The 25,673-nt window shown below is 40.3% G+C and overlaps 1 protein-coding gene across 8 annotated transcripts in view; it reads right to left on the reverse strand.

Moving 5' to 3' along the window:
* INPP5A (inositol polyphosphate-5-phosphatase A) overlaps positions 1-24,611 on the reverse strand; it is a 245,016-nt gene extending 220,405 nt beyond the window's left edge. For 2 of the 8 annotated variants that reach the window (XM_087932483.1, XM_087932485.1), the window contains exon 1: positions 23,555-24,604. In XM_087932483.1, coding sequence (XP_087788609.1) covers positions 23,555-23,629 — 75 coding nt within the window. In that variant the 5' untranslated portion in view covers positions 23,630-24,604. Of the gene's footprint in view, positions 1-23,554 lie in introns of all 8 variants that reach the window. The other 6 variants (XM_087932488.1, XM_087932482.1, XM_087932484.1 and 3 more) reach the window with 6 other exon arrangements.
* Between the last annotated feature and the right edge of the window lie 1,062 nt (positions 24,612-25,673).

Raw genomic sequence — 25,673 nt, forward strand, 5'->3', positions numbered from 1 at the left:
GCCCTTCTCTCCTCATCAACCTCCTCCCATTCTGGTAGAGAAGAATGGACCCTGAGGTCCTAGGGCCTGTGTAAATCAGGGTGATGAGGCAATTTATAGATTGAGAAGGGCCTGAACCCTTTCCGAGGTCGAAGGATTTGCTTGAAGCCTTCAGCCAATCCCTGCCTAATGGCCAAAGAGACAACATCTTGGATATCCCCTGGTCTATGCTCAAAGGTAGGGGCAGAAGGCTGAAGGCCCGCTGCTGAGGGAGTGAAGGTGGCTTCAGGCCTAGATTGAGAAGAGGTTCGAGGCCTGGAGGAAGGGGGAGGAGCATAGGGCCCAGAAGCCTGTTGGAAATAAGGCCCAGATCTGCTTAGATCCTGAGGATCATTGTACTACAAAAGCCTCAGGAGACAGGCTCATAAATAGCTTCCCCTCCCCTGGGAGGGCTTGGCTGGGGCCCACAGGTATCACCCGAAACATGCTGTAGTTGCACTCCCTTCTGCTGAATAGTTCTGTTGAACTGCTTCTCTAGGGCTGCATGTCTGAACTTTTCTGCCCTCAACTCAGCCTAAGTTGCCTTTTTAGGGGCTAGAGCCTTAGCTCTGATTTTAGCAGCCACCTCCCTCTGGACTGATTGGGTGCGTTGCCTACAACTTTTTCTCTTATTGGCTTAAGAGACTGTTCCATTGGGGGGGGGGGACTCTGCCTGACCCTTATCTTGCTCCATTTGAAGAATAAAGGCTCTTACGATGGAAAGAAACTGTTTGTAATTTTTTTGTATTAAGCCCTTTAGGGTATAAATTGGCCCCTGGGCTTACAAAATGGCCGCTCACCTCGTGGTGGAAGGCTTCAATCCAAGATGGCCACTGACTAGGGGAAACAGGCTCCAAGATCGAAGAATTTCTCCTTAGGCTATAAAGAACCCCGAGTGAAGTCAGCAAAGGAAAGGGCAGCCTCTGGCCACACGATCAGCTGGCTGACGCTGGTATCGGTTTGCCGATCGCTTTTTCTGACCGCTCAAACCGCAGGCGTGGGGGAGGTCTACAGACGCTGCCCAACTTGCCTGAACAGCACTCTGGCAATGCTGCTCCCAATGCTGCAGGAGAGAGAGAGCCCTGCTCTCCTGGAAGAGCAGCTGCCCAGATCCTGGGAGCTGCTGAAATGAGGAAAAAGGTACTGAAGATCGCTGGTGAGTGCTACCTACAGAACCTCGGCTGGCTGAAGCTGTTATTGGTTTGCCAATCGCTTTTTACAACCGCTCAAACTACAGGCGTGAGGGAGGTCTACAGACGCTGCCCAACTTGCCTGAACAGCGCTCTGGCAACGCTGCTCCCAATGCTGCAGGAGAGAGAGAGAGCCCTGCTCTCCTGGAAGAGCAGCTGCCCAGATCCTGGGGGCTGCTTGAAACAAGGAAAAACGGAAGCTTTCAGAGACACAGCTACTGACTGAAAGGAGCTGAGTCAAAAGCTGGGGTCTCTTCCGGGGGCTGGCTTTTATATCTTAGTACAGACTCAGCTAAATGACATCATAGGAAGGAGTCAACCCATCCTGGGCTCTCGATTCAGCATGGAGGAGAATCAAACTCCTGGAGCAAGCTGTGAGTTAGCACTGCATTCTAACCACTGCACCACCACAGCTCTTATGGTAAACTTACGGTAAACAGAATCACAGAGTTGGGAGAAACCTTAAATATCCCTGAGTCCAACATTTGCTCAGTGAGAGATCTATTATTTCATCTCTGACCGATGACCACCAAGCCTTTATCTAACAATGTAGACATCCTCTATTCAAGGGGAACTTACCACTTCAAGTGGTAGCCTGTTCTATTAGCTACTACAAGGCATTCCTCATGATTCTTACATTCCTACTACAGCCACATAAAAATGTCCTGGCCATAATAGAAAGAGGGCAGTTTTCCTCCATTTACTGCCTCCTGGGAATGTATATGATGTGCATTTTCCATAAATTATTATTCTGTGACAGTGCAATGCATTCAACAGGAACATGTTTTTACCTAGTCAAGGACAAATCTCATTTATCAAGGGACTCAATCCACATGTTGTCTAAATTATATCAGAAGATCATTATGAAGTTTCTCTACTCCAGTTTGTCCAGTAAGTCTGAAGTATGTGACTTGAGTGCTCATGGCCACATCTAAGGCTTTAGATTTATTATAAAAGATTTAATGTGGTAGGAGAAAATGATTACTACGTATAAGGAGAATCAGTTAAATGAAAATGAAATGAAAACGAATTAAGTTTGCTTTAGTCCTCTCTCACTTCTAAGAGTGCAAGCCATTCTGTGCCAGTCTAAGATCTAGCCTGTAAAAAAAAATGCACCTATTTTATAAATGAAAAAGGATTTTTAAAAAGATTTTCTAAAAATCTGATTAGTATAAGTGTAGTAATTATTGCTTGAATTACATAATTTGATTCCTGGTTTATATGTACTTGTAATATTATTACAACGTGGATAAAACTGGACTAATCCATAATGTAGTAGCTAGAATTATACACTGATATTTTCTTGGCTGCAAGGCACTGGGAAATGCATGGAGCTTTTATGCTTTAGCTCAAGGGTCTTCAAACTTGGCAAGTTTAAGATTTGTGGACTTCAACTCCCAGAAGTCCTGATCTAACATGTCTGGAGAAAGAATTCTGGGAGTTGAAGTCCACAACTCTTAAAGCTGTTAAGTTTGAAGAGCCCTGCTTTAGGTGAAGGATGGGAAACCATGGTTCTCCAGATGTTGTTGAGTTACAATTTCTAGAAGTTCTAGTTGGTATGACCAATGATTAAGACTGTTAGAAAATGCTGAAGACCCACAAATTCCCTTCTTCATTTTAGATAAACAAAACACTTATTTATTATGAATCTGAATACCAATTTCATTCCACTCACCAATAGGATTTTTAGAGGCTGCTAGCACAATTCTTTCGTTTTTCTAAAATTGGTAAATCTAAACCTGATTAATAACTTGAAAACAGCTAAGATCATTATGAATTCATTCCTCTGATAACCAGGAATCCTTAAGAACAGTCAAGCATGGTTTCAAAGTTCAGGAATCGGTGAAGAAAAAAAAAATCCCAACTTTCAAAATATAGTATTAATTCATTGAGCATTGTGTTCAAAAGAGAATTGTGTTATGAAGGCATGGCTTTCAAATGTATCATGATTGCTTCGTGTCTCCCTTTTTCAAATATCCAAGCCACTGGCAGTACAGCAGCATAGAAATGTTAGTAATAAATAAGCCTAAATATTTAGAATCTGCAGCATCAATATTTTGGGACATAAGATAGATAAGCATAGAAATGCATGGCACAGGACTTTCACAGGAACTATAACTGATGCAGAATATAAAACTGCCCAGGGCATGGATTACAGTCCTGACCTTCATTCATTTTCCAGGACAATTTAAATGGGTTGTTGTGAGATAGAGCATTATGTGGCGCATTGCAGGCGTTGCAACTGCTAAAAACCATGGCCTTGAAGGCAAATGGTGTGAAGGCTTTCAGCACCTTCAAGCAAGGTTCATTTGGAATCATTAAAATACGTCATGTCTTCCATTAGGAAGAATTCACTTCCACATGAAAACACAAACACAAATGAATCAAGCTGTACAATGCTTCAACAGCTTGTAAAACATTACCACAATGTTTGCTTCACTGTTAATCCCCAGACAGTTTTAGTTTAGGCTTTTGCCTCAAGAATACCAAATACCATTTTAATGCATAACAAATACATGCAGTTTAAGTTGTTGTAGGCGGCAGACCACTTCAATAAAGGTGTGAGATTTGTGCCTTATATGTATATGTATAAATAAATGTTTGTATGTTTGTACAAGAACACAAACATTTATTTATAGATATGTATATTCAAACAAAGTTGGGGGAGGAAAATAAAGGAGTAATTAGGAAAAAAATCACACGTAGAAGATAAAGTCAAAAGATTTAATTCTGATTATTCATCAAACAGATTTCGGATACTTGGAATTTAATATGAAATTGGACAGTAAAAAATAGTCTTAAACATCATTTGTCATAGATTACTCATATTTATGACGGTTGCCCTATGCTTTGATCCCAGCACAGGGCAACCGTCATAAAAATGAGTCAATTGCTGGCTGTTGAAGTCCCTGCATCTTAAAGTTGCCAAGGTTGAGAAATATTGCTCTAGATGCTTGTATGAAGCTATCATCCAATAGTGGTCTTCAAACTTTGACAGCTTTAAGACTTGTGGACTTCAACTCCCAGAATTCCTCCGTCAGTCATGTTAGCTCAGGAATTCTGGGAGTTGAAGTCCACAAGTCTTAAACTTGTCAAGTTTGAAGTCCCTTGATCTATACTAAGAATAGCGGTCCAACAAGTCATACTGATAGACAACAATGTTTCAGAGGTTTATATAGAATTCTTTTCTAGTCCCATCAAACTCTTGTTCATGGCCACAGCTCCTTCTCACTCTCTGTTTCCATCCTGATTTTATCATGTTACCTACACTGAAGATATAAAATTATTAATTATGCAAGAAGAAGGATTTTTTTTTTAAAAAAAGAACTTATACATTGGAATGAAGCATTTTTTCAAAGGACAACTAAAATCCCAATATCAGTTTTCTTTTCCCATGTGAGAAAAAAAGAGAACTGTGAAATCAGTTTCTAAGACATTATGTCAAACTCAACGAATGAAAGGTATGAGATTGTGGCCATCATGTTTGACTTCAGCCTTATCCATGGAATTCCCAGAAATCTTCTCACCAGACAGTTCAGTACTCAGTCTGGAGGACGGGGAAATCTTGAACTGCTAAAGTCCATGTCATGTTAATTTTATTAATGGTCCAATAAAAGCAGTATTCGGGGATCCAATCAACAGGATCCTATTTTATGTAGGATATATAATATTACAGTAGCATCACATTGCTGTCCTCAGTTTCTTAGGGTCAAGAAAATAAGCTGGTGACATAGTTCCAAACAGAGTTTCTGCACCCATCACTTAATAAATATAACAGAGATCCCTAATCTGATACCCTCTATGTGTTTTGGATTATATACAACACAATCCACTGCTGAATGGTGCTGATGGGATGTGAAGATCTAATATCTGGAAGGCACCAGGTTGCCTACTGATGGCCTTCAAATATTCAAGTGTGCATCCCCTTGTAATTCTCAAAAAAAACGTGGCAGCTGCTCTAAACCCAAACAGTGAATTGGAAAATGAGTTTCCCATCTAACAAGAGATATTGCGAGTACATATCAATTTCTCACACTTTCTCTTGCACACATCCTTTGACGTAGAAAGAACTATTCCATATAGTCCCAGGGTTCCAGAAATAGGTTACTTAAAAAAGATTGTTTAATATTTGTTGGGACAGGATAGAAAGATGACTGCCATCTGCCATACTCTCCCAACAGACCCATTCAGGATCTTCTGAGATGAGGATTTCTCAACTTAAGAAAAAGTTAGAAGAAGCCGGCTGGGAGATCAGAGAAAGAACCAATGGCCAGTTTATTTTCCTCCTGTCACTCCCCAATTAATGTTATCTTTAATACATATTACAAAGAAACGCAGTTTAACAAATGGTCAATGCTGAAAGCATAGTTTTCCAATGTATCACAATACCTAAATGTGCTCTGTAAAATATCACTTGCACTTCACTCTTTCCCAGTTGAAGTACGCCAGTTCTACCAAGAAAAATCATCACTGAAGTTCATTTAAACTTGACACATGTTTTCTGTTAGTGAGTTCTTTGTCCTCTATGTAAGTAATCTGCATGCGTTATCCCCATAAACACTGTCACCTAACGTTAAACTTTATAAACATTTGGAAGCTAACCACTGGAACAAAGTCTGTATTTATGACTCCATCTTTCCAAACACTAACTGTTCTTTATGAAAATAATTAACCCTTCAGGGTCCCATGGTTAATCTGTTCTTTCCAATGCTCCAAACAAGGATTAATTTATATTAAAAAAAAAAACCACAGCAAATATTTTGGCATTGTCAAATTACACATATGACTACAATTGGAGCCAGAATTTCTGTTGCTAAGCAAGGCAGCTTTTAAGTGAGTTGTACACAATTTCATGAGCCTTTTTTTGCTATGACTTTGAAGTGAATCACTACAACTCTGAAGTGATTTTTGTAGTTGTTAAGTGAATCTGACTTTGCTTCTTGGAAGCTGTGGTGATTGCCAAGCACTTGAATTTTGATCACATGACCATGGGGAAATGCGGCAACGATTGGGTGCGCACCATTTGTAAGTCATTTCCCCACCCCCTCGGTGCCTTTGTAACTGTGAACAGTTGACAAAAGAATAATCATAAATACAGACTACCTGTACATCCTCAAAAAAATTAGCCTTATTAGGATATATAGACTGCCGCAGTCAACATGCCGCGTGACATGTTTTAAAAAGGACAGCCCAGCTAGCTGTCCTACATATGTCTCTTAATATTACTCTCATGCCTATCAAAATAGCTGCTTTCTCCTCCACCTCTAGGTTGAGCATTGTAGTTTACTTATTCAGCATTGCTGTGAATGGCCTGGTATTCAACTTTTTTTTTTTTAATAAGGGGCCACTCGTATGAAGTCATCTAAATGCTGGCTCTCTTCCACACTCACAGCTAACCATTCTGTTTAGAGTTACTGTTTTGGCCTAGAACTGTGATGGCAAACCTTTGGCACACATGCCACAGGTGGCACGCAGAGCCATTTGTGCGGGCACGCAATACCCAGCCAAATTTACCTGCACTGCACACGTGCGTGCCTCCCAGCTGATTTTTGGCCTGCTTTTGGCCCCCCAGAGGCTCAAGGGAAGCCTCTGCAGCCTCAGGAGGCTGAAAAACAGGCCTTCTGGAAATACCGGAAGTGTCAAAACAGACCTGTTTTCAGCTTCCCGAGGCTCCTGAGGCTTCTTTCCGGCCCCCCTGGGCTGGAAATCAGCCGGGAGGCGTGCGCATGCGTAGTGCAGGTTACTGGGTGGAGGTATTGCACACGCATGCATGGGGGGCAGTGCATTGCACTGTGTGCTAGCACATGAACATGTGCGCTATCGTGTGTGCGCACGTTTTCGGCACACCTCAACAAAAAGGTTCACCATCACTGGACTAGAAAGTAGGGTATTGCCACTTTGCCCTCTCAGGCCACTATGCTTGATCCGGGTCCCAGAGATTCACTGCTGTTGATGCCAGCTGCTGCCTTACCCCAGAGAGGTAAGGTTTAGCAAACTTCGGTCCTGTCACTCTGCAGCTGTCCTTCACTTCTCACTCCCTGTGTTGCATTTGAACCCCCTGGGCATTGCTGACTGGCCAAGCAGACTGCTTCATAATGTAGCTTTGTGTCCTGGAGTAGGGCTGGAGGAAAGCAGCCTCTACTCTTGTAAATTTGCCTGCCTGGATTCTAAGTGCAATTGCAGCATCAGCAGAACTTGGATTTCCTCTACAATGGTACACTTCTCCTAGGCTTTTTTCAATTAGGTAATGAAAAGAATTACACGAATTACCTATCTTAATGGTTTGGTTTGTGTATTTTAAAATTTTGGAGGCCAGATATGAATAAGCTGCTTAGAGTAGCACTATGGAAAGAGGTGGCAAATAAATAAATACATACATACATATACATAAATACATAAATTTAGCTGCATACTCACAGCAACTCTAGGTGGCTTACAACCATTAAATATATGACATAGAATTAAAAAATAAAAAATGACATCCCCACCCAATCGTGACAGCACACAATTAAAATGCAATGCAATGCAATACAGTATAAAAATGACTCAACAGATAGACAAAAATGCCAAATCCAGTCTGAACATCTGGCTGACTGCACGATGAACCATAATAATGGTTCTCTAGTTTTGCTTTACGCTTCCACAAAAGTAGTATAGTAATACTAAGCTATAAACTATTATTCACAATTCAGAGAAATAACCATAGATACCTGCTGACTGCTTTAGAAAGAAAATGATGGGTTCAACTAATAATTGGAGTTATGTAAGTTTTAGAAGTGCCTAGGCAATGTTTCTCAACCTCTGGGATTTTAAGGTATATAGATTTCAATTCCCACAATACCCCAGTCAGCCATGTCATGCCAGCATGGTGGCTAGTCAATTCTGGGAGTAGAAGTCCCCACATCTTAAAAGTTATTATGGTTGAGAAACACTGGACAAAAAAAGACTACGTTTTCCCTATCTCTATATTTTTGTTCCACAAATTTTGTAACCTGAGGTTTATAACCTGTTATAAACCTGCTAAGAAACTCTCCCCTCTGCATGTTGAAAATGCATTTATTATAATCTAGAAATACATCTGGGGCTTTTGGTTGTGTGCTTACTTTCTCTAATTTTATATTTAGTTTAATAACTTCCCTAATCTGTCCAACATTGGAAGAACTGGGAGAATAACTTTTGCAGGGCAATAGTGTAGTTTGGAGAAGAGAATAATTGCCCAAGGCAAATAAATTCTAATGTCTGGAGAAACTAAAATTGTTCCACATCACAGATTAAGTAGGATTATTATTGCACTACAGTGATCTTTCTAAGCTTAGGTTGTCAAAAAAATGCTAATAACTGAAGCACTGGTAAGATTTTTTTTCTATGATGCTTCAAAAGCTAAAAGCTGCACATAAATAATAGAAATATGTGAGCTGAGTATATCAGTTGTTCACCCTAAGTCTTAAATGAATCTGGACACTTCCTCTTACTCATTTCAGAAACATATTAGAAGCTATTTGTCATTAAGGAAATACAGTACAAGAAATATGAAAAGTTGCTTTATCTGCAGGGCAACTGGTCAAATAAGCTTTAGTAACATTTCCTGTTGAAATGAAAATGCAACCGGGATGATGGGGGCATTCGCATGCCTCATTGGGGGTGGGGGAATTATGTTGTTTTTTTTACTTTATGATATGCGGCAAAGAAAAAAAGTAAACATAACAGAAAGAGATAAAGAGAAAAGTTCACAAAATAATCATCAAGCTCTGCATGGCTAATGCAAGAAATAAGAAGAACCTCTTGGACTTTTGAAGATGTCTTTATTGCCAATATAATATAACAGAATCAGAAAGTCTTTCAAAGCAATACTGCAGATCGATGTATTCCTGCAGTAATTTGAGTGGAGTCATTCTTGAACTTATTTCTCACCTTTCCCTCTTTCCCTGAAGCAAGGAATCTTTTCTGTGATGGTTCAAATCTCTCCTGTGATTGTTTTGTTCCATCCTCTCTTTTCACAAGGACTGTTAGACCAGTATTTCCCAACCTTAGGCATTTAAAAATGTGTGGATTTATTTCTGCTGGCTGGGGTATTCTGGGAGTTGAACTCCACACATCTTAAAATAGCTAAGATCTAACATTCCACTGAGTAATAAATATCCTTACCTAGCAAAACAGCCTTATGTAGCTTCGTGTCATGCTACATCATACAATTATTGTTTGAATCAGTTCACTTAGGAATAGGAAAGTGTGAGTCAGTTGCCAAATCAACATATCAGCATCTGCAATCCAGATTCCTTAGGATTTCTAAGATTTCTAAAAAGTCCGATAAAATTCTTCTTTAAGTATCAAAAGAAAACTAAATGTTTCAGGCCACAGTACACAGGAAGTCCTCAACTTGGTTCAGTGACCGTTCGAAGTCACAAGGGCCCTGAAAAAAGTGGCCTAGGACCATTTTTCAGATTTAGGACCACATGATCCAAAATTAGGATGCTTGGCAATTGGTTCATATTTAAGAGTGCTGAGTGTCCCAGGGCCATGTGATCAGCTTTTAAAACCTTATGACCGGCAAAGTCAATGGGGAAGCCAGGTTCACTTAACACCTGTGTTATAAACTTAACAGCTGCAGTGATTCACTTAACAACTGTGGCAAGAAAAGTCATAAAATGGGGCGAGTTAACAACAGAAATTTTGGGCTCAGTTGTGGTTGTAAGTCGAAGACTACCTGTCTAATGTTAAAGGGTGGGCTAGGAATAAGGAAACCTGAGTTCTAGTCTTGCCTTAGGCCACGGGCATGAAACTCGATTGCATCATGTGACATATCGTGACTTCTTTGCTTTTGCAAACCTGAGATGGGCATGGCCTTCATGTGACGCATCCGGCCCGTAGGCCGCCAGTTTGACACCCCTGCCTTAGGCCAATGTTTCTCATTCTAAGGAACTAAGATGTGTGGACTTCAAGTTCCAGAATTTCCCAGCCAACATGCTGGGATGACATGACTGGCGAGAGTCTTCTGGGAATTGAAGCCCACACATCTTAAAGTTTCCAAAGTTAAGGAACACCACTCTTGGTGGTCAAATAAATATTCAGAGATTCCTAAAAAGCAGGGTCAGCCTCTTCTAACAGAACTGTTTATATTCACAGCCGTCTAACCATATTCTTTGTCCCTCCTTTCCCAGTCTAAACCTCCATCCACATTCCATGGCTGCCAAGCCTGCTTAGTTCTTATCAGGCTGCTTTTTCTTCATATCTATTTCTTCTCCTTTCGTGTTGTTTATGTTTTGCAGGACACACTTCTGTAAGGTTTGGGGTGCTCTGGCTTTGTCAACACGTCCCCAACTGGATTTATGATACCAGAATTCTCCACCAATAAGAGAAAACACAAACCACAGAGGTGCATTCTCTACTGAAAGCTTAATTAATTTATCAAAAGGGCGCAACTTCCATATGGCTGCAGCCTTTAGAGTTGCTCCAAACATTGCTGCTATTTTTCTTGTTTTTAGTAAGCCAGAAGGGAATACATCCATGATTCTTCCAAACCCAGCCACATTTTGAATGGCGGCTCTTAATGTGTCATTCAAATGCCTGTTATGGCTCCCAATTGTGAAAAAATGATAGGGAAGAAAGCAGTTTCTTCACATTGGCAAATAGCTAAATTCCTGCCCCAGAAGAATCCATGGTAAGGATTGTCTGTTATATGAAGTCTAGACTCTTCTACTTCTCCTTCTCAGAAATTTGGGGCAGATGATATTCGAAGCAATAATTTCTCAGAGAATCAACAAGGTACCCTGGTGAGATTAAAAGCATTAAAGCACCACCAATGCAACTTTGTAGAATTTCCTAATAAACAATCAAGAAGCTTTACGTGCTTTCTCAACCAGTCTTTCACACCAGGCAATCACATCGTGTTTTCTGAAGCATGTAAGATTTCAAAACGAAAAGGAGTCTTGGTTTCATCCCCCCCCCACCACTTTTTAAAGCTAGACTAGCTTTCCCAACAAAAAGAAATCTTAACCTCTGCTCAAGAATAATTTGGGTTTCATTTCTAAAAAGTGTGGGGGGGATGAAACCAAGACTCCTTTCCTATTATTTTAAAGTATACAATGCTATACGTGGCAACACCTACATTACGAAGTACAGGTAATCCTCAACTTATAATAGTTCCTTTAGTGACCATTCAAAGTTACAACAGCACTGGAAAAAAGTGACTTGTGACCATTTTTCAAACGTAGGACCATTGCAGCATCCCACAGTCATGTGAATAAAATTTGGATCCTTGGCAACTGACTCATATTTATGACGGTTGCAGCGTCCCAGGGTGTCCTCCTTTTGACCCTTCTGACAAGCAAAGTCAAACAGAAAGCCAGATCCACTTAACAACTGTGACAAGAAAGGTCGTAAAATGGGGAAAGCTTCACATAAATGTTTTGCTTAGCGACAGAAATTTGGGGCTCATTTGTGGTCATAAGTCGAGGACTACCTTTGTACAAGAACTAGAGATATTGGCCTTCTCTATAATTAAAGCAATTTAATTATCCTATCATATTTACTTGTATATATACATGTATTAAAAATGTAAAATCATCATTAACATTTAACATCACAAATATGCTGTTTGTATCTAACAGCTGTATACAAGATCAAGACTGAAGTGCATTTTCAGTCAGTTCCACCAAGAATAAATTACCAAAAGGAATAAAATCCCAACAGATAAGCAGATTATCCCAGCCTATAAAATCTGTACAATCTTTTAAGGAGACAAATCCTTAAATTTATCAAATCAAATTGTAATACCAGAGACGCGACTAGAAGGAAGAAATGAAAAACTGGGACAGATAACATTTCTAACATCAAATGAAGTTCAGTTTGCCAATGGTTCCTATGGGAAAATGAATTTTGTGGTTCCCGTGGGAATTTTAGGATTCCAATTTTAGGTTACTTGATGCAATAACATAAAGAAAGCAGGTTTGCAAAGTCATGGGAGGGGAAATATTTGTTGCTATCTTGAGTCACAACCCTGATGAAATTGTATGAGACCACACTTTAAAAAGAGTACATAGGACTCCCAAGGGTTCTTGACAGATGCAACAAATGTGAGTCATTTCAAATCTTCACCAGGGACGCATGGAACTGAAACATGAATATTGGGAGAAAAATGAGAAGATGCACCCAATGCTTTTCTTCTCACTAGCCAGAGAAGCTCTGCAAATTGGCAGTTTCTCAATAAACTGGGTAACTCCTATCCTTCACAGCAAGGGTACAAAATACAGAAGTTATTAATCCAAAACATATGGAAGGTGTCAACATGGAGAAAATTGTTTTAGAGATTTCTCCATGACGACATGCTTCAACCTGGGGGTGCTATTCAAACATAGGTGCTTCCATTTGTCTTCTGACAATATTCTGAGATATTTCATAGCTCCCTTTCAGAACGGTGTAGTAAGACTGTCTGCTACTTCATGTTTGATACTTAAATTGTTTGGGGTTAACTGTATTAACCATTAAGCAGACTAAGCACCAGGCTCAAAGGAAACACCACAAAAACTTTTACATAGCCTAAGTTTGGCTTCATTTGTACAGTATGTACAAAGGGGGGGGGGCACCAAGATTTGTCAGTGCTTAGGGCACCAGTGAGCCTTAATCCCCACTGACTGGGAGCTAACTACATGAACTGGCTTACAGTTGCTGTGGTTAGTTTAAATGTTTTTTTTAATGTATTTGTATTTAATTAAAAAGTCAATATGTTTCTATATGATCACATACTAGGTGAGTTATGTGGGAAAGTGGTATTTGCTGTAGGAAGCCCAATGGAGTTACAAGTAACATAATAACCCCACCCATCCCTGGGCAAAAGAAAGGAGTCCTACTCCATCCTATTGATTAACAAGGTGCTATGGACTTCCCTAAACCAGTGAAAAGGGAGGTGCTTAGTGAAACTGGATGGACTGGACCTCATCACTCCACAGGCCTCTGTAATGGGCTCAGGAGATGTCCCACTTTGGTAATATGAAAGGCTGGGTTTTCAGGTCACAGGAAAGGTAATCACATCCTAGGGGTGTGGAATGGAAGCTGCTGGGAAGGGAAAGACCTATGGAAGATAGACGAAAATTGAAAGAAGGAGGGAATGGAAAACTAATTCCAATATTTCAATGATAAGAATGAACTGTAGTTAGCCTGCCTCCCACGCATACAGGAAAGAGCTTAGATATTTTGATTAGCCCCCGTTGACTTTTACATCCCTTATGATTAACTTATTACCACAATAGATAACATTAGCACATACATATGTGCTATTGAATATTAACTGTAGTCAGTGGTGGGATTCAAATTTTTTTACTACCGGTTCTGTGGGCGTGGCTCGGATGGCATGGCAGGGGAAGGATAATGCAAAATCTCCCGTCAGAGGTGGTTTTTCCGGTTCTCCGAACTACTCAAAATTTTCAAAATTTGAGGCCCACAATCTTTAGCCTTCAAGGGGAGCTGTGAAGATCTGGCTCTTAAAGCATAAATTGGGCTAGGATAGAAGGGAGTAAAAAATACAAATGGAAATGTGGGTTTGATGGGATGTTATGGTACTATGATATTTTGAATTTCTTTTGTCCCATCTTTATTGTTTTTATAAATAACTCAAGATGGTAAACTTACATGAACGTTCTTTCCTCCACCTTTCTATTTTTCCCAGAACAACAACCCTGTGAGGTAAGTTGGGCTGAGAGAGAGTAATTGGCCCACGCTCACCCAACCAGTTTTTAGGACTAGAACTCACAGTCTCCCAGTTTCTCGCCTAATGCCTTAATCACTAAATGAATTATAAGTCACCTAGAATATCATGTATAAGGACAGGTAGATAAATCATATACGGTATGTTTTCTAAATAATTGAGTGAATGTGGTTTCAAGGAATGAAAATTGCCAGCATGCTCTGATCTTCAAAGGAACTTGCCAATTTAATATGGCTGCCCGCCCATTCAGACTCAACACTGAGCCTAAATATGTTGGACTAAATATGTTGGTCAATTTCTCTGTATTTGTTTATGACTGGACTGCACATTTTTGATCTGTGAATATAAATTCATGCAGTGGGACTATTTCCAGAAGGAAGAGGCCAGATTTCACCCTAGAAACCATCCCATTTATACTTGATAATGCCTGTGTAACATATTTCTCTGCCACAGTCACAGAACTGTGAAAAAATGATGACCCTGTCAACCAGCTACAGACCCAAACAATTCAGTCAAACAGTTCAGTCATGTATTGTTTCCTTAGTGTGTATCTCCTCAATTTTCTTAGGAGTAAAAGTGTAAGATAAATACTGTATTACTATTTAAATATGAAGCCTGCATATAATACCGCATATACTTCCATGGAGTGTAATCCATAAAAACCCTGCATTTATAGGTTATGTAATTACTTTTCAAACGCCATGATAGCCCTGTCAGCTAAACGCAAAAGCAACAGTGCTTTCTGCCTACCCACTTTTAAAATAAACCTTAAAATGCTACCGAATCTTCCTCACACCAATCAATGTCAATCAATACATCATGAACACCAGACTGACTAGAGATTACAGGATTTTCCATCAGGCGGACACAAAATAAGAAATGACTGATCTTAGAAGTTTCTTAAACATCAGCAGCTGCATTTCTGTTAAAGAAAACTACAATATATGACCAAGCCAAACTTGAAAGAAAATAGCTAGACTGAGCCTCCTGAAATGCAAATCTATAAACTGAGATTCCTTTCATAACATTTGCTGTACCTCATGATAAGTATATTGCTAGATCTGCCCATTAAATGAAGGATACAGCGTGAGAAATAACAAGTGGGAACAGAATATTGGTAAGTATTTAGTTTAGGTGGGTCTCCTTACTATAACATCTGAACTTGTTGCCTGGAAAAATGATTTAATTCCACTTTGATTTTTTCCAAAAGGTATATGGGGTAACCACTACTCCTAAAACTTAAATAATAAAAGAATAAAAACTTTAATTATACTGAATATATTGAAAATGTATTTTTCATTATGATTACAAATATAATTATGTACATGCAAACACATAATAGAACGCTTCTTCTTTTCATATTTACATTAACATTTATTCCTGATGCATTTTCCTGATGCATTTTGAACATAATATAAAACATAGAAACATACATACAGAAACATACACATAAGACACACACACACACTCCCAAGCAATTTCTCTATTTTCATTTCCTTTAGATCTTGGTTTATTGTCTTGATGGTTGGGTTTTTTTTTTACTTTTCTTAAAAAGCAACTAACAACAACAATTCAGATCAAACAGAATTAAGTTAGAGAAAGCAATTACCCTTAAGTACAACATTGTTCAACATTACTGGTGTTAAGTCTTTTGTTCCCACTATGACTAAAATTTAACATTATGGTAACTTGGACACCCAATAGGAAGAGGGGAACATACTTAGCATTCTACAGAAAAACAATGAAGCTGTGACCACAATCCATCATGGGAAAAACAACTTTGAAAGGATTCACACCTCCGCAAAGCTTTTACTTTATGTAATATTAAGTTTTGTGTGGAAATTGAAATCCTGTATCAAATGATAAGTTAAAATATTGTCATATCAAACTGAAATGGGAAAACTAAAGTTTAAATTTTTAAATATTTTACTGATAATCTGGAGCCATCCACAATGGATGATTTTAATCTATCTTTCAGGTCTATGACATGACAATAAATGAAAAATGCCCTTCATTCCATACATTACAAGATCTTTCAAGGCAAAACAGGTTAAATGTGTATGTAAGCAATAAATAGCAGAGAAAGGAGTCCTACAGTTGAAGTTTCAACACTAAACAAACAGTAACTCTCCCTCCTCTTAGTCTGTCCCAAAAAACTAAACAACATTGCTCTAATTATAGTTGGAGCAAAGACTCAAAATAGCTACAAGACAACATAAATTTTGTATAAACCTCTAAACCTTTGATCATTGCCATTTGATTTTCCCCTAGATTCGCTGGTATGATAAAATAAAGAAGCCTTAAATTTTCAAATCCATCTAGAAGAAACTGAAAAAAATGGATGGTAGAGGAATGAACGGTGTATCAGCAATTTCAAAATGCTTATAAAGAGTCCTTGGTGTTCTTTGAGCTTGTTTGCTTTCAGATGTTTCATTTACCCAACGAGGTAACTTCAGTGCTAGTGAATGTGGGATTTGCACTCCGTTTTTATCTGCCAGTTTTTTTGTTTTTTTGGGGGGGCGGGGAGAGTTCCTTGATTGGGGTATTGTTTTCTGCTTGATAATTTATCTGGTGTTAATCCCTGCTTATCTGGGCACTGACTTATGGAAAGGATGTTTTGGGGATGTTTTATTTCCTTTTTAGCTTTTTTATTGTCTTTTAAATGGTGTGTGAATGTTGTTTATCTCTATATGTATACCAGTGGCTGATTTGTTGAATGCCAAGCTTCCAGTAATTCCCTAGCATTTTTGGATTCAGCTTGGTCCAGGATGTTCAGTTTCTCAGTCCACTACTTTTCATCCAACACTGTTCTTCTTTTGTGATTTGACATTTCTTAGTTAGGTCGTTGAAAATTCTCTTAATCAACGTGTCCAATTTCTATATTGGGTTGCTGATTCCTGGGATGTAGGTTTCTTTTTCCAGAGGTAATTATTTGGCTTTTTGTATGTATTGTGTTTGTGTCCGTGATAAATGTGGTTCAGCCTTTTTTATAATCTAATTTTTTAGTCTAATCTCACAATCTTATTTTTCTGTGATATGATACCTTTAAGTATAAAGGAAATCTGAATTCTTATTACTTTTGAGCAATGGATCAAAATAATAAGCAACAGCACAGGTTTATGGCACATTTTATTACTGAAATATTCCAAATACTGTTTTCACTGTACTAATCTATTTTTCAACTGCTAAATCCTTGCAGCTTTTTCTTAGAATAGATGTTTCAGTAAGAGGGACTGTATACAAAGAAAATATTTTTATAACTGGTATTTCTAAATATTTGTGTACTTTCTTTTTCCATTTAACTTGAGAAAACCACAAAAGCAGAAGCCTGGGCAAAAAGAAGAAATGTCAATCCAGAGGTGTGCACTGTTGGTTTGAGTGTCACACAAGGTTTTGTATAGCACATGACAGCCGTACTTCAAAACAAAGCAGGACAGGGCCTATTTTGAGTAAAAAGATGTCTTAAGAATCTTTAAAAGCTGAGAACTTTATTTTACTATAAGTATGGGTGGATTAGAGTCCACTGTATCAGAAAACCGAGGAGTTTTGCTCTTATAAATTTCTTAGCCTTAGCCTTATCACCCTCTCCACCATTCCTCTTCCAAAATTATTTTCCAGGAAAAAACGGTAACAGAATATTGCAAATTAAATGCAAATGAGAAGAAAAGCCATTTATAAAGACTAATACTCATTTAGATTTGTAATAGTTTACAATCATTGTTCAATAAAATCTCTAATACACGTGAGGGGACTAATAAACACTCATAAAAACTCTATCTTTTAAAGAATTTAATACTAGGATTTCAAGAACAATAGAAAAGCAAACCCCTAACTAATTATTTAGCATATTCCCTGAAAGGGAATCTATACTCAATTTAAGGCAGTTTCTCCCCAAAAGAAATATATAAAACACCTGGTTCTCCATTGGACTACGCTAAATATCATTCAAGCCTTACTCTTCACGAGAGGAGAGCAATCAATAGTATCTATCTGAATTCCAAAGCAGTTTAACGTATCTCAAACCAAATCAGTGAATTTTGCACATCGGTAACGCTGCCTGGCAAATGGAACAATCCCCTCACCCCACTTCCATGATATGGAGAGCAAGGAATTTGCTGGCGTTTTTGAAGAAGGTTTTTCTTCCAGGCACTGAGGCCAGATTGCTGCCTAAGAGAGTTCAGTCATGAGTGTATATGAATTTTGCATGATCTGAGATTTTCTTGTGGGACAACTTTGATTTGTGTTGGAGTGATGTTTTTACTCTGTTTGTCTTCCAAATTTTTATTGGCTACACTGGCTAGATAGGTGGCTGTATCATTTAATTAACTGATAATTTAAAAAACATACTTGCCAGAAGCCATAATTCTAATAGAAGGCCAGCAAGAATGAATAAATGGAGTTGAACTAATACATGCTAATTAAAATTGTCCCGATATGGTGTTCCATGTGTAAAATTGAATTTACAACTATCTGCATAGATTACCTTTGCACAAAGAGTTCTGGAGTTCACACAAATATAGGCTTTTCTTTCTTTCCAGGAAAAACAACAAAAGGAGAAGAAAACAGGATGGCAATGGGAGTGAAGGAAAGTGTAAGAAAACAAAAAGGACACAATTAAAGAGATGAGGCGAGAGCCAAAACCAACTGTAAATAATATTGCACAAAATACATAAATGCAAATATCCTACCACTGTCAATTGGGTAACTATTCTATTGTCATCATTATTTTGCCTCCATCCACCATGAGGATAAATCGAAAGAAACTAAAATGTTTATTTGCAATTCAACAACTGATTTGATTCCCAAAATTAGACTGAAGTTAATGAAAACCAAACCAAAATTGGGGAGAGGAGGAGGGGGGGGAGGCCAGTTTGCAAATGTAAACATTAGTTTACTCACACCCATCAAAACATTTAGGTTTTTTTTAAGCCCAAGGGCTTAACTTTGTTTTAATTAATTATTTAATTATATTCATTATACTTAGTTTTTGTATAATGATTTCCCTCCTCAAATAATAAGAAAGGAAATTTATCTGCTAGTTTAGTTTATAAATGTCAAACCTCATTGTTCACCATGTAGAAACTACTCTACTTCTTCATAGGACAACACTTTTAATTATTGTCCCAATTCTTTTTTTTTTTAACTTTTCAGTCTCCAGCCCTATGCAGCCAGCTGGAAAAATAGGTCTTCTCCCCGGCTCCCATTAAATACAACTATTTTAGATGACATAAGCTTCAAGAAGAAATAAACCTCACTGAAGAAGAAATATAGCTCACTGAATAAATATGCATAACATATTCTGTGCACATCTACTCAGGAACTTACTCATGATTATTCCCATTCCTGAGCAATTAATAAATCACACATTCAGTGAAAGTAGCTTTTGATGCAAAAGTCTCTGCAACTACTAGAGAATCACTGAGGAACAGCTCTTAAGTATCACCAGAAGGGAATGTGTATATAGCAGCGTTCATATTGGGTACAAAAATCCAAAAATCATAGTTTTGGGAACAGTATGTTCTTAGGCCACAAAACTTTAAGTCTATTTGCAGGCCCCACTTTAAAAATGCAGCACCCTGCACGCAGCCAGTCATATTTCACTTTTGTTGTCAAGACTACTTCATTCTCAAACATGCACTGTTTACTTAGAATCCCTGGCTTGGCAGTTTGTGAGGTTAAAACAGGCTTACTACTGCAGGAACTGGCCACAGATAAGCCTTAAATCAAATTTAGGCTTCATTACTAGAGCTGTGGCTACAGTTGTTCTCAATCCAATACCCCCTAAATTGGGAAGGGGGAAAATGTTTCATTTCTAAATTCAGTCACATTCCAGTTGTTATTTATTCATTGCAAAGCATTTTATCCCCTCACTATGCTCAATGATGAGTCTCACACTTCTCTGGTTTCCCTAGAATTGTGAAGTCTGTTTTACAAGTGGCAGAAGTGTCTCAGGACAGAATTTTTAAAATGAATTCTATTCTACAAAACTCTTCCCTGAGAGATGTCTGACTACCTGACACTTGTATTACTTACTATGCATGGCATTGTCCCATTCTGAAATAGAACATGGGCTCTTGATCCAACTTGCAATGGTTGTGCCATGTTCGTGTTATCTCCACAATCATTTACTGGAATATTTTTTTAAAATAATTTATAGCTTTTCCTGAACTAATAAAAGTCACACATGTATTCTTTTTCTTAACACTTCTCAGATTTCAACGCTACAATAAAAACTTAAAATTGTGTTAAATTGTGTATTGCTGAGATAAAAGGGAGCATTTTAAAAGAGGGGACGCTATTTGAAAGTGTCATGGAATTCTAATCTCACAGGCGGTAGCACAGATTTTCATTGCAATCTAATTTGCAATCACAGGCAAATTTCTTTGGCCTTGGATAACCACAGCCAAAGTCCAGTCATATCTGCTTCATACTCTAGCGACAACAGAGATGGGAAGTAATTAAATAATTCTGATTTCCCCCCCACAACTCTGTGGATGCCTGCAAGAGCAAAAATGCCATGGACCACTGAGGCTGTTACTTGCAGCTCTGCCAATGTAGATAGAGAAAGAAGAGAAAGTTGCCACAGGCAAGTAGCAAGCGAAATGGACAGCAATGGGTTTGAGAAAACTTGGAAATTTGGGGCCCACCCTGGACAGAAGCAGCTTCTTTGACCACATAAACTATCAGGCAGTGATTCAGACAATGCCTGGAGCAAGTTCTGACAAAATTTCAGCCTTACCTGTTATAGGCTTGATGGCTTTCACGCAGAATTGCCCAGCGCAAAAAGTCCATGCTGTCAGAAACAGTTTTTAAATTCACTGAGCAGACAATAAGTTTTTTAAAAAATAAGTGCAAGTAGTCCTCGACTTATGATCACAATTGAGCCCAAGATTTCTTTTGCTAAGCGAGACATTTGTTAAGCGACTGTTGCCCCATTTTACGACCTTTCTTGCCACAGTTTTTAAGTGAATCACTGCAGTTGTTAAATTAGTAATACAATTGTTAAGCAAATCTGGCTTCCCCATTGACTTTGCTTGTCAGAAGGTCACAAAAGGGACATTACAACCATCATGAATCAGTTGCCAAGTGTCCAATTTTGATCATGTGACCATGGGGATATTGCAAAGATATAAGTGTGAAAAATGGTCATAACTCACTTTTTTTCAGGGCTGTTGTAACTTTGAACAGTCACTAAATGAATTGTTGTAAGTCAAGAACTACCTGTATAAATCATTCATAGGTGGTACACATAAACTCATTTACTATTTTAGGGATCCAAGGCACCAGAGTTGGAAAGTGTTGACCTATAGTAAAATTGACGTGTTCTTTTTAATATTACCGCATCTCAATCTATGAACAATTTCTGTATTTATGGAGATCTTTGTCTGTTCCCGAATGAACATATTGAAATGGAGGTGGAACATAAGAGACAGCAAATATATCATACATTCCTTAACATAATCCAGTTCTGCCTTCTGCTCATGTATACAAATACACACAATAAACTTTCACCAATACCCTTTATGTATCAACACTCCTAAGTAACCAGCCAAAGTGATTTTCTGCCCTATTTTTTTCAAATAGAAGTGCTCAGAATGAACTCATTTCTATCCTGAAACTAGAAAACTTTTTTTCATATTTGCATTTTTTTAAAAACATAGTATAGTCTTCTTTCAAACAAAAGCTGACCTATTTAAGATATGCCAAGTTTTATTATCAGAATACATTTTAAAGACACTATGACATAACAGGCCTAGAAAGACCCATCCCTTTAAAGAGCAAAATCCGTATTTTTAAAGGAACAGGTTATGTTCACAACCCTTCTCACTCCTTACATAGTGAGCCATGCAAAAATCTGTGCAAGCTTTCTTTAACAAAACAACAGAAGGCTTGTACATGGTTATCCCCCATGCTTATTTATTTACATATTTATTTATTTACTGTACACATTATGATTGCAGGTGGGCCATCTCACGTCTAATTCTTAAAATGCAACTTTTTTTCCTAGTCAGGAAATTACGCAGGAAATTCATTGAGGAAATTCACTGAGGAAATTCACCAAGGTTTTCTCTAAAAACTTATCATTAGGACCACATAATACAAGATGTGATTGTGGGAACCAGATCCACTCATGTGAAGGTGAGATGTAAAAACACAAAAAGCTTTCCATGCTTTATACAGGTAGTTCTCGACTTATGGCCACAGTTGAGCCCAAAATTTGTTGCCAAGTGAGACAGTTGTTAAATGAGTTTTTGCTCCATTTTACAACCTTTATCATCACTGTTAAGTGAATCACTGCAGTTGTTAAGTTAGGAATGCAGTTGTTAAGTGAATCAAGCTTCCCCATTGACTTTGCTTGTCCAAGGGTCGCAAATGCTAATTTTATTTATTTATTATTTAATTAATTAATTAATTTGTCAAGCAATTGTAACAGGTATAAGCATAGTTATGAATACATGAAATGGATACATATAAGAAAAATAAAAAGAAACAAAAGGACAGGGATGGTAGGCACGTTGGTGCACTTATTCATGCCCCCTTCATTCATGGCCCCAGGACACTGTATGAGTCAAGTTGCCAAGTGTCCGAAATTTGATCACATGACAAGGATGCTGCCATGGTTTTTAAGTGTGAAAAATGGTCAGAGGTCACTTTTTTCTGTGCCCTCGTAACTTCAGTCACTAAATGTACTGTTGTAAGTCGAGGACTACCTCTATAAGTATGTGAAGCCTCTCTTCTACATATTCTTATAAAAATAATAATAACAAATAAGCCAAATCCAGTCTACCACCCCTGACTGGACGATAAAACTATTTTTTTAAAAAAGTCAGGAAAGATGGGTGTTGAGAGGAAAAGCCCCGGGGCCACCGCAGAGCGCGGTTCCCAAGGAAGACGGAGCTGCCCCTCGGGGGTCAGCCCGGAGGCCTCCGTTTCCCCGACGCCGGCTTCCCGCCGAGAGAGGTAAAAGGGGCGCGAGCCAGGTGGAGAGCGCTCCGCGCGCCTTCCGCCTCCCGGCGCTGGGCGGCCCAAAGGGAATCCCCGTCCTGACGCGCGAGGCGTCGCCGCCGGCGACAATCCCTAGAACTGAGATTACACACCGAGTTTGCTCGCCCAGCCGGAATGCGACCGGGTTGGGGGGCGGGGGGAGATGGGAGCGAAGCTGGGCAGGGCTCCTCGCACGTCGTCCTCCAGGAGCGAGAGAAAGCGCGGGGGGGCGCTAGGACCGGAGGAAACCCACTCAGGCTCGCACCGACTGACCGACCTCCTCCTCCTCCTCCTCCACCACCGCCGCCTCTTCCGAGCCACCAAGGAAGTCGGCTGCTGCGGTCATGATCGCCGAGCGCTCCCGGCAGGGATGCGGACCGGGGATTCCCCCCCCCCCTTTGCAAGCCTCCCCAGGACCTCCCGTAACCCCACATCACCCCCGGATCTCTCTTCCCCACCGGGCGGTGTGTGTGTGGGGGGAGACAGGGCAGGCCCGCCCGCCCGCCCGCCCGCTCCCCGTCCAAGCGCGCTGCTGCTGCTGCTGCTGGCCAAGCTGCCACAAACCTGCCCTTTTTTTTTTACCTTATTTGCAAGGGAGAGAAAAGCAAAAGCCTGGGGAAGGAGGGCAAACGTACCCCGCTCTCCAACCCCAATTACTTACATCATCGAACAAGGATCCGACGTTGGCCGTAACTAACAAGATCCCGGGGTTTGCGACAACTCCTTTCATCGCCATGATATTGGCCAAAAATAGTTCTCTCTGTGTGTGTGCGTGTGTGTTGTGTATATTTTTCAAAGAGCCGATTGCGGCGCCTGGAAAAAAACTGCAATCAGGATAATAATAATAATAAAAAAATAATAATCTCTCGGCCAGGAAGGCTCCGGGGCCAAAGGAGAAGCGCAATCGGGAGTTCAAGGGAAGTTCAGCGGCGGGCTCGGGAGTCTTAGGCGGCCGAAGGGAGTTTTCCTCTCCCCGCTTTTCCCCTCTTCTCCGGGCGCTTCCCGCTTGCAGCTTTCGCGGTCCGCGGTGCCCCACAGGAGGGAAGTGTCCCACCGGGGAGGCGACGGTGCCAGCATCAGTGCTGAGCCCCCGGGCTCATGGTGGCTTGCCCGCCTCTTCTTCCCCTCTGCACGGCTCTCTTCCCGGGGCAGGATGAGGCGGGTGTGGGGAGGGGGGACTTCGCGCTTAGATGTTCACCTTCGCAGCCATTAGGTTCCTGTTTGGGAAGTTCCTCCTGCCGCCGCCGCCGCCGCCGCTGCCGCTAGCGGTGGTTCGATCCTGGTGCATGGCAAAGAGGACAAGCGGAGGAAGGGGTGGGGGTTGAGCGAATTCAAGGAAAACTCTCAGCCGCGGGGAAGGGAGGGCGCTCCGCAGAGGCGGCTTCCAGCGTCCTTGGTTGCGGAGCGGAGCGGCCCAAACAACCCCGAGCCGACGACCCCTCCGGCAGTGGGAAAGCCAGCCGCCTCCTCTCCCGCTTCCCCGCATCTGCCTGAAATAACAGAAAGAGGGGCGAACGGCACTGCCACTAGCTCGCTGCACTCCCCTGACGTCACGAGCTTGACACGCTGCGTCTTAAAAGGGCAACGCCGCCCCGCTCCGAGGTTGTCCCGCTCGCCGAGGACGGGGAGCGGGTGGGGGGGGGGAGGAGGAGGAGGAAGAGGGGAAAGGTTCGCGATCAGCCCGGCCAGCCTTCCAGCCTGCGCTCTTGGAAAGGAGATGGCCGCAGTGTGCGTTGGAAGGGGTGGGGTGAGGGGATGGTGAGGACGGGAAGGGGAGGTGGGGCAGAAGCAGTTCGACCGGCGGAAAAACACAGCTTTTTTGTTTTGTTTTGGTTTTGTTTGGCAAAGGCTGGCTTGGGTCGCGCGCGCGCGCCTGTGGCTGGGACTCGGCGAAATTGCGCAACGGGCGAGGATGTGAAACTGGCAATTTGCGACGGAGTCTGAATCGCGCAACCTAGCTGACAATTAACTGGGAACGACCGGGTGTGTATTCATAGAACGCGCTATATAAGTTAACTTCCGGTCTCCTTGGACAAAGCCAAAAAGGCGTTAAGAGTTGCTAACCTAATCCTAGGTAGCTTCTTCTCTGGTAATATCACACTAGAGCATACAAAACATTGGCTAGACCAATACTCGAATACAGCTCATCAGTCTGGAACCCACACCACATATCTGATATTAACACAGTTGAGAAAGTCCAGAAATATTGCACAAGAAGAGTTCTCCACTCCTTTACTCGTTGTAGAATACCTTATGCCACCAGACTTGAAATTCTAGACCTAGAAAACCTTGAATTATGCCGTCTTCGGTCTGATCTAAGTATGGTATTTAAAATCATACATTGCAATGTCCTACATGTCAATGAATACTTCAGCTTCAACCATAACAACACAAGAGCACACAACAGATACAAACTCAAGGTAAACCGCACCAAACTTGATTGCAGGAAATACAACTTCAGCAACAGAGTGGTCAATGTCTGGAATACTCTACCTGACTCTGTGGTTTCTTCCCCAATTCCCAAAAACTTTAACCTTAGACTATCTACTATTGAACTCACCCCTTTCCTAAGAGGTCTGTAGGGGGCATGCAAAAGCGCACCAGCGTGCCTACTGTCCCTGTCCTATTGTTTCTTTTTTCTTTTTTAATATGTATCCATTTCATGTATTCATAACCTATTGTAAGCAATTGACAAATCAAAATAAATAAAATAAATAAAAATAAATACAGTTTCGTCCGGGGCAGTTTCTTGAATAACCATCGCCTTCAGGCTGCCAGGT

The sequence above is a fragment of the Pseudonaja textilis genome, chromosome 4 (genome assembly GCF_049901715.1).
Source record: "Pseudonaja textilis isolate UNSWEBS1 chromosome 4, rPseTex1.2, whole genome shotgun sequence".
NCBI lineage: Eukaryota > Metazoa > Chordata > Lepidosauria > Squamata > Elapidae > Pseudonaja > Pseudonaja textilis.